This window comes from Trachemys scripta, chromosome 8, assembly GCF_013100865.1.
Source record: "Trachemys scripta elegans isolate TJP31775 chromosome 8, CAS_Tse_1.0, whole genome shotgun sequence".
Classification (NCBI taxonomy): Eukaryota; Metazoa; Chordata; order Testudines; family Emydidae; genus Trachemys; species Trachemys scripta.
In genome coordinates, this window is record NC_048305.1 from 89,544,509 (window position 1) to 89,553,632 (window position 9,124).

General features: G+C 39.3%; 1 protein-coding gene across 1 annotated transcript in view; it reads right to left on the reverse strand.

Moving 5' to 3' along the window:
• Window positions 1–367: 367 nt before the first annotated feature.
• IL23R (interleukin 23 receptor) overlaps window positions 368–9,124 on the reverse strand; it is a 44,793-nt gene continuing 36,036 nt past the window's right edge. The window contains exons 12-15 of the mRNA XM_034780060.1: window positions 6,101–6,175; window positions 4,743–4,839; window positions 1,767–1,857; window positions 368–1,040 (exon numbers count right to left, since the gene is read on the reverse strand). Of these exons, the coding sequence (XP_034635951.1) occupies window positions 399–1,040; window positions 1,767–1,857; window positions 4,743–4,839; window positions 6,101–6,175 (905 nt within the window). The 3' untranslated portion in view covers window positions 368–398. The remainder of the gene's footprint in view (window positions 1,041–1,766; window positions 1,858–4,742; window positions 4,840–6,100; window positions 6,176–9,124) is intronic.

Sequence of the window (9,124 nt, forward strand, 5' to 3'; positions counted from 1 at the left end):
CCTTCACTAAAATGCAACCAGCTCTGGAGTGAAACATATCTATTGCAACTATTTAACTAGAGAATGACTTAAGATTTAGGATAGGAGAAGAATTCTGTATCCAGTTAGAACGGCAAGGAGTATAGAAGCGGGCAGGATAAAATACCCTAAATTTGAATTCCTCTAGGGCACCTGATTTATATACTTACTCTTCTGAAAAGCCACGGGAATTTAATGACTACAAATGATTAGTGATTTAAGGACCCAAAGTGTTTTATCTCATCCGAAAGTCTTTTGATTCAATTTAAGAAAATGAACTTCAGATTTTGAATTAGGTTTTCAGTTCTGATGCTTGGAAATTCAGAGAGAGAGATGTATCATGGCCATAAAATAGTATTATTTCTTTATTACAATTATTTCTATTGAAATAGTTTTCCAACAGTTTGTGGAAAATAGGACTTTATACCTATGGATTCTTCAGTCACAGCTCCTAAGCAAGAGACCAACTCATCTGGAACTAACGTCTGCTCTTGAACATTTTCAGTGGACGGTGGACTTTTCCACTGGTTTTCCAAAAGTGTATTAGATTCCTCATCTGTTGTACTGAAAATGTTGCTCTGTCCACTTCTGTTGTTGTTTAAAATGAGGTTAAACTTCTCAAGTAAAAATGTATTGCTCCCAGTTCCTTCAGCATTCCACAAGAAAGTAATAGGACTTGTATAATCTTTTAACAAAACATGTGTATCTTGGCTTGAGAGATACGTGTTTGGATCCAGTGCTTGGGACTGTGTTTCGTAAGTATTACTAAATACATTTCCCAGTGGGCTTCTGTTGGAAACCTGGGGCTTATATCCATTGTTCTGCTCAGGGACTAGAGCGCTGACAATCAGTGAGTTTTGGGAGATGGCCATATGCTCAGTGGCCACTTTTCTGTTTCCCTTTTTGGTGTCTGTGGTCTTGCACTCCTCCTGCAGTGATGTCTCTAGTACTTCCGTAATGACTGGATCATCATTATCCAAGAACAACTGGGTGGAATTGCTACTCATTAACTCACTTTTTTCCTGAAAAAAATAAAATAAAATTAACAAATAGACAATATTTTGTAAATGGTAGAAATGTCACTGCTGTTTCCTAAGAAAGAGACAGGAGCGCAGATTCAAAATCCTACTCATTTCACCTATCCTTACTGTTCTCCCTTTCAGTCTCTTTGTTAGCATGTTACACCATCATTTAACCACCTCTGCAAAGGGAACTAAAGGGGAAGAGGAAAGGGAACACGTGAGTGTGCCTGAATATTTTTCAGCACACTTCAAGGCCAGTCCTGATTGTAGTGCTATTATTTAATATTTAGGTTGCAGTAGAGTCTCCAGATCTCAACCAGGTTGGGCCCGATGGTGCTAGGCACTGTACATGCACACACAGATGACGACAGTTCCTGCCCCCAAGAGCTTGCAATCTGATTTCCAGAGCCGCTCCAGAATGTCACAGTGCTTGCTGTGGAATCACGGTGAGCCACGACCCATAACCACAGCATAACCTGTTTCAGATAGATTCATGGATTCCAAAGCCAGAAGGGATCATTGTTATAAGCTAATCTGACCTCCTATTAACGCAGACCATAGTACTTCCCTGAATTAATTCCTGGTTGAACCAGAGCATATCTAGCCGAGAGAGAAGATTTCTCTCACTTTGGGCTGTATTTATTTGTTATGACTTTTTGCATGTGGAGTTAAAGTTGATCTGTATAGAAAAATGAAAACAACTGGGATGTTGTTTTGAGTAGTTACCTGGAGTGACTTTACCACACTGCTGTTTTCCACATTAGGAAAATCTTCAGTCAGCCATTTTGGTGTCAATGATGCAAGTGCTGTGCTAACTCTTACATAAAATAAAATTAAGTAAAAAGTTAGTATATTGTATTAGTGACTTAGCAGGGTAAAATTGCCCTTGGACAGAGTGGTAATATGAGACTTATGCACAACTTATGTCTTACTGCAGTGGCATATAGGCCTTGCATTTGCCCTCTGCCCAAGGTTGACATTTACCCTAGGAGTATTAAAGGCCCATTTACTTACAGTAATGTGATATAAATAATGGCGTGCTGTGAATTCTCAGAATTTCTTTGAAAATTGAATCCCATTTTTATTGTAAAAATAGTGTTGAAACCTCCTGGCAAATTTCCCTTGATTTCAATTGAAGTGCCCAATTGAGCATCCCTTTCTCAGACAGAGTTCCCATAGAAGTCAGAAAAAGGTAAACGCTGAACAGGGCTCTTTGGGAACATGAAAGTAGCTTGGTAGATGCACACAAGTGAGTCAGGGCTTGATCCTGAAAGCCTTCCATATGTAGAATTCCTAAGGAAACCATGGAGAGCTCCATTTGAAGTTTACTTGTGGGATTGAGCCCAGAGTATATAGTTTGAATTCCACACATTTACTAATACTGTGAATCAGTTCGATGCTAACAGACTGACTGAGCCTGAGGGAATGGGGTAGGTTGAGTCTGGCTTCACCCCTGGGAAGGGGACAGGCTCTGAAAATTGCTTACTCTGGTCTTATGCTAGGTGGCTGCTACTGAGGAGGCCGTATCCTCTCAGATTCAACCTTTGCAGCTGTGTAGCCTCCAAGGCCTATGGTGCTCCCATGAATCAGAAGCTATGGAAGCCATTTTAGTCTGGCCCAAGCTCTTGTGCAAAATGTATAGGTTTAAATTTACACTGTTGCCAGCTGTCAAACTGGAAAAAACAACATGTAAAGAAGAAGAGGATGCCTATATTTCCTGATCTGTTGAGATTGGCTCAGGCACATGGTCAGAAAAACTGTGGTATTGAAACTTGACTTTCTTACAATCAAAGCTGCTCTGTAACCTACACAAAAGAAAATTACGTATAAGAAACTTTAAGTGAGCCAAACTTCCATTGATTTCACTGTGTGGTACAGTGTTCCTGTGGGAATAGGGAGTCTCTGGTTTCAATTAAATGCTTTTATTTAATAGGTGCATCAACAGCAGAATAGATGAAACCTGATTCTGATTCTGTGTCTGGTTCAGAGAACCAGATTTAGTTGGGGATTGGTCCTGCTTTGAACAGGGGATTGGACTAGATGACCTCCTGAGGTCCCTTCCAACCCTGATATTCTATGATTCTATGAACCCCTTAACACCATCTGTCCACATATTTCTCTTAAGCCTACTTTGTGTTAGTGCCATCCTTTGGATCATGCAGGTTAACTCCATATGCAGGTTAATCCACATTAGGAAAATCTTCAATCAGCCATTTTGGTGTCTATGCCACAGGAGTCTGCTTGCCCAAGAACCACAGCATTTCATTCAAGTTTCCTGTACAGGTGTGTTTGATGCAGCAGTGGATGAATTCCTAGGTATCAATATCTTAGTGAAGCACAAGATTCAAATGTTGAGGTAATTCACAAATAACATGCCCATTGTTCTGTGAAGTCCATGGTTCAGAGGGAAGGAGCAGGGGATACAATACATTTGATACTGTATCACTGGTGAAATGGATGTCAGGAAGTCTTTGTAAAATATTTTAATTGTTCTGACTGATTTTTCTTTCTGCTGCCCCTCTCCTATGATCTCTTCCTGTTTCTAAATATCCTAATGTGGGATTTTGATAGGTAAGTTCTATTTAAGCAGTAATTTAAATAGAACAGACTGTTGGGAATCTTCAAGAAAGGGATAGATAAGACAGAAAATATCATATTGCCTCTATATAAATCCATGGTACGCCCACACCTTGAATACTGTGTGCAGACGTAGTCGCCCCATCTCAGAAAAGATATATTGGAATTGGAAAAGATTCAGAAAAGGGCAACAAAAATAATTAGGGGTATGGAACAGCTTCTGTATGAAGAGAGATTAATAAGTCAGGGACTTTTAAGTTTGGAAAAGAGGCAACTAACGGGGGATATGATAGAGGTCTATAAAATCATGAGTGGTATAGAGAAACTAAATAAGGAAGTGTTATTTACTCCTTCTCATAATACAAGAAAAAGGAGCCACCAAAAGAAATCAATAGGTAGCAGGTTTAAAACAAACATAAGAAAGTATTTTTTCATGCAATGCACTGTCAACCTCTGGAACTCCTTGCCAGAGGGTGTTGTGAAGGCCAATACTATAACGGGATTCAAAAGGGAGCTAGATAGATTCATGGAAGATAGGTCCATCAATGGCTATTAGCCAGGACGGGCAGGAATGGTGTCCCTAGCCTCTGTTTTCCAGAAGCTGGGATTGGGTGACAGGGCATAGATCACTTGATGATAACCTGTCTGTTCATTCCCTTTGGGGCACCTGGCATTGGCCACTGTCAGAGGACAGGATACTGGGCTTGATGGACCTTTGGTCTGACCCAGTATGGCTGTTCTTATGTTATTTCCATTTATACCTTAGCAATAAAGTTTTAAAAGATCAAATATATGCCAACATAGACTAAACTTAATTTGGGGTTTTTTTTCCATTCTTTTTTCTCGTATGTCTATATTATGAAATACCCCTTGTTCTCTAAATATGGGCTTTACAGAGGAATGGTCATATTATTTTGTGTTGTGATTATCCACCTTATGGTAAAAAAACCAAAAAACAAAAATCTCGGACATCTTTTGGCAACATAGGATTATGAATGGGAAAAGTTGCCCTGGGTAACAGGGGGCTGTACAAAACTGGATCAATTTCTATAATTCTAGGGTTTTCTGAGAGAGAGGCATATTCTGGAGACTAAGGGGGGGGGAGGGATGAAAAGAAAGCGGTACCTTTTTCTAAGTGATTTTTTAAATATCAAAGTTAAGAAAACAATTGATAGTATGATCGCACCAGTGCCTATTCCCCAAAAAACGTCTCCATCGTTATCTGAAAAGGGAGGGGAAAAAAAGAGAATTAATCAAATTGCTTATATCTTAGGGAAGATTTTTTTCAAGGCCCCAAACCTGAAAACATGTATACACGTGTGTGAGTAGTCCCATTGAGTTCAATGGGATTATTAACACGCATAAAGTTATTAATATGCATTAGGGTTTGCAGGATTGGGGCATTAGTTTGTAAACCAGCGAGAGGACAAACATTTTTCCAAAAATGAAGCTCAGAAAGGCTGAAGAAATCTTTCTTACTTTAAGAAATGCTGTGGGGCCCGTTGCTCAGCTGACATATATCAACATAGCTCTACTAAAGTCAGTGGAGCGATGCTGATTTACACCAGTTGAAAATCTGGGATGAAATACACAAAACAGAGTATTTAGTGCTTGATTCAGCCTGTTTGTTTAAAAATGACAAAGCAAGGGAGATGAATGTGCACTGTTGTCTTAATTGTGCATTCCCTGTGCACTCCAAGCTCTCACTGTCTTCAGTGAGTGCAGGACCAGGGGCTAGAGGAGCAGCACACTTTACACTGCATACTAATGTACATTTGCTACTGTGATCTGGCTGTGAGAATCTAGCTGTGGAAGGGAGTTTCCAGGCAAGCACTTCTGAGAAATATGGCCAGTGTGTTTAACCATTAGCTACACATAAGAACAAATGTGTACGCTGCTTTTAAATTGATCTTTTGTTTGGTTTTGGCTGCCTGACTCTGAACAAGCAACACAGAAGTACCTTTACTGGTTACAACAAACCAGAAAAATAACTGAGGTTACTGTTACATGAGAAATAAACAAGCCTTTGGCTCAAATTGTGGAGTCAAAATAGCGTAGCCTATCTGTATGATCAGGAAATGCTATCTTATTTTTTGTCTCAATTTCTCATATCCTAGCTGTTGTCCCATACATTTAATTTTAGGTGCCTTAACAAAACAAAAAGACCTAAAGCATAATTGTTGCAATAGCACAGTTTATACAACCTATTAGTACTATGCCCTAGACTAACTAACATGTGGTGTTTGCTTTATGGGGCTGCAGCATTCTTGTACTTGTGAAAGGGTGTGTTTTTGGCTGGGCCATGTCTCTAATAACAAACCAAGTGTTATTAACTTTTCACTTCTCTGTTATCACATCACTAAACTGCCCTCCCCTCTCGCAGTCTCTGAGATACTATTGGTAGCCCATAGTACAGCAGAAACCACCCACTTCTGGTCAAGTAGAAACTCTTGCTTACCAAGTCTGAAATACTATCTTCTTACCATAGGAAATCTCCCCTGTAGCTGTGGCGATGATTACAGGATCAGTATCAATGCTTGTGTTTGGGAGCCTTTTTACTGAAATAATTTAATGAGGGAGAGAAAACAGTGTTGTGGTGACAACCTTACAGAATATGTTTCCTTTAAAAATTGGGTACGAAGCGCCTAAATCTGTTCCAAATGGCATTTAGGCACCCAAGACGCTTAGGTGCTTTTTGAACATTTTACCCATGACCTTACTGAGGGGAAAAAAATAGAGCTGTTTCACTCAAGCCCCAAAGCAGCTGTTGGCACCTGTTTGCCTTGGTGTCCAAGCAATTCAATATGGATTTTTGTAGACCTGTCTGGAATTTAGACACAAGTGCAGAATGCTCATACTTACCCTTTTCAGCTCTCCCGCTCCTAACTGGGTGGATGCTTGAGATTTCTCTTACCAATGCTGACTGCCAGTACCAAACATCCTTGTCTAATGAGCCTCTTTGTATAATTTTTAAATGGTAAAAGAGAAATCCCTACGCCACTCTGCTGTGAGTGGATACCATCAGAGATATTTCATTAGCTTTTCCCCAAAGAGTGTGGATTTTGATGGCCAAGACCACAGACCAGTATGACAAACTGTAACATACAACTTGTCTTTATTTAAAAATAACCCTATTTACAGCCATGGAGACCCATATCTATATATCTATTTTAGGCCTCTATAATCTGGACTCCCAGGAGATGGAGAACTGTCCACCCACTCAATCATTTCTCCCTGCAACCTAAATGTTTGCAGAGAAGAATGCTGCAGCCTTGCCTGAATTCCTTTTGAATTCCTTTTGATATCATTCATTTTGACTGGCTGGATGCAGAGCGATGGCCAGTGATTGTGAGTAGCTTCCATGAAGGGAAGCACATTTATACTGAACAAAGTCACTAGCCTGGTTTCTTGTTTCATTGTTGCAATTCCCTTGGTATCTCCATTTCCCTCAGCCAATAGGAGGCGTCTTTGATTCCACGGAAAATCTCTTCCTTTAATTTTCGAAGTTCCAATCTATGCTTCTCACTTTGTTTTTAAAGTTACATTCAAACTCTGTGCCCCTAGACCTGGCAGTTCAGGCAAGCAAGTCCAACTTTATTTTGAAGGACTTTTTAAAGCTAACAAAGAAGAGTTTACAGATGCAATTTATCCGTTTTTTAAAAAAAATACAGTAAAGGTTCAGAACTCTATATCTTATAACAGGACAATATCATTACACTAAGTCTTATAATAAAACATTGTTGTAAGAAGTAGAGTTGAATGACACTGAGCTTTGAGCCATTGCTGTAGAGTAATGCAATACTTTTTATAAAGGAAAAATATATTGTAGGTTTACACATGAACATGTACTAGATTTCGAGAACTGCTAATCCTGCTAATGATAAACATAATTACAAGATATATTGAATTCCGAACATATGTTTGATTCTCAGGATATGAAATACCATTTTGAATACTGATTGAATACAAATGAGTCATCACTGTGGACAATTCAGTCCATGCACTGTATATTTTACTCGGTTCTTTGGTTCCCCTGTTGTTCTAGGCACTACTACAATACAGTTAGTAATAATAATAATGGCCGTATCTAGCACAAAATCACTTTTGCCATGTCATTGAGCACGACTTAACCATAATTATTTTATCTTTAGATCTGTGCTCTATTTGGGTTAAGGACATGACCTTCAGCTGATGTAATTTGTTGGCCTATGTGAAACGCCCATTATATGAAGTTAAATTTTGTCAGGATGACTTGCTGTTGTATGATTTTCACAATATATCATTTGTTAACACTGAAGAATTATGGGGAGGGAGGAAGTTGTGGGTGTGAAATGAGAAATGTATTGATCTATATATTAAAATATATTTAGCCAATATTAGTGGGTTGACACATAATTACTGTATTCTACATTGAATGCTGCCATCATGTGGCTCAGGTGGTAATTGCAAATTATAACCATGGATGTTACTTAAACTATTTGCAATAACAGATTCAACTAGCTATCTGGTCACTTTGGCCCTTTGTTCTGTTCATGACCCAGTCCTGATTTCTAAGAATATATTTGGTTTTTGCAAGCATTCATCAAAGAGCTTATGCAAACTGATTTCCACAAAGCATTTCTTTCAACTATGTCTTTGTCTACTTGTGATTTATGGTATGTATGATTGGTCACCAAAGGCATATGGCATTGTTTTTGTTCCCTGATTGGATGACTAAATACTGTTAAACTTGGGAATAATGAATGAATTATAGGAATAGCAAATAATGCAGTCTGGAATGAATTTTCATAGCTTGATACGTGTTAAGGCCAGAAGGGACCATTATGAACATCTAGTCTGAACTCCGGCCGTAGAATTTCACCTGGTAATTCCTGAATCAAACCCATTAACTTATTATTTCAGATGAGCTCAGGTGAAAAATTTGGGATTCACAAACATTTTCATGAATAAACCAGTGGTTGTCCAAATATTCTCAAACAACAAATAATGGGACCCGACACACACAAACTCTTACAGCAAGTGAGGAGAAATGAGGAGTATTCTATTCTGTAGAGTCTGGCAGTATGAGAACCAATGTAGAATACAACAGAATTCTTGTGACGGGTTATTCAAACTCCACACTGATAAGGAAGGGGTTAAGCTTTTGCTTTGAGCCCAAGAGGCCCTACCCTGCCACACCATCAAAGCATTCATGGCTTGGAGGAGGAGCTCAAAAGGGGAATAGGCCAGCTCAGAAGGAAGGTAGACAGTGGAGATGAACTGATCTACTTGGAGCTCCTGGGAAGGAGCATTACAAGAGATCCTGAGGCTCTGGTTGTAGAGACTTGGCTAAACCCATAGTGGAGAGCCTTGCCACACTCAGGAGGTCTGAGACTTTATCTTTGATTTCAGCAACAGAGGGTCCTGTGGCACCTTTAAGACTAACAGAAGTATTGGAGCATAAGCTTTCGTGGGTGAATGCCCACTTCATCTTGCATCTGATGAAGTGGGCGTTCACCCACAAAAGC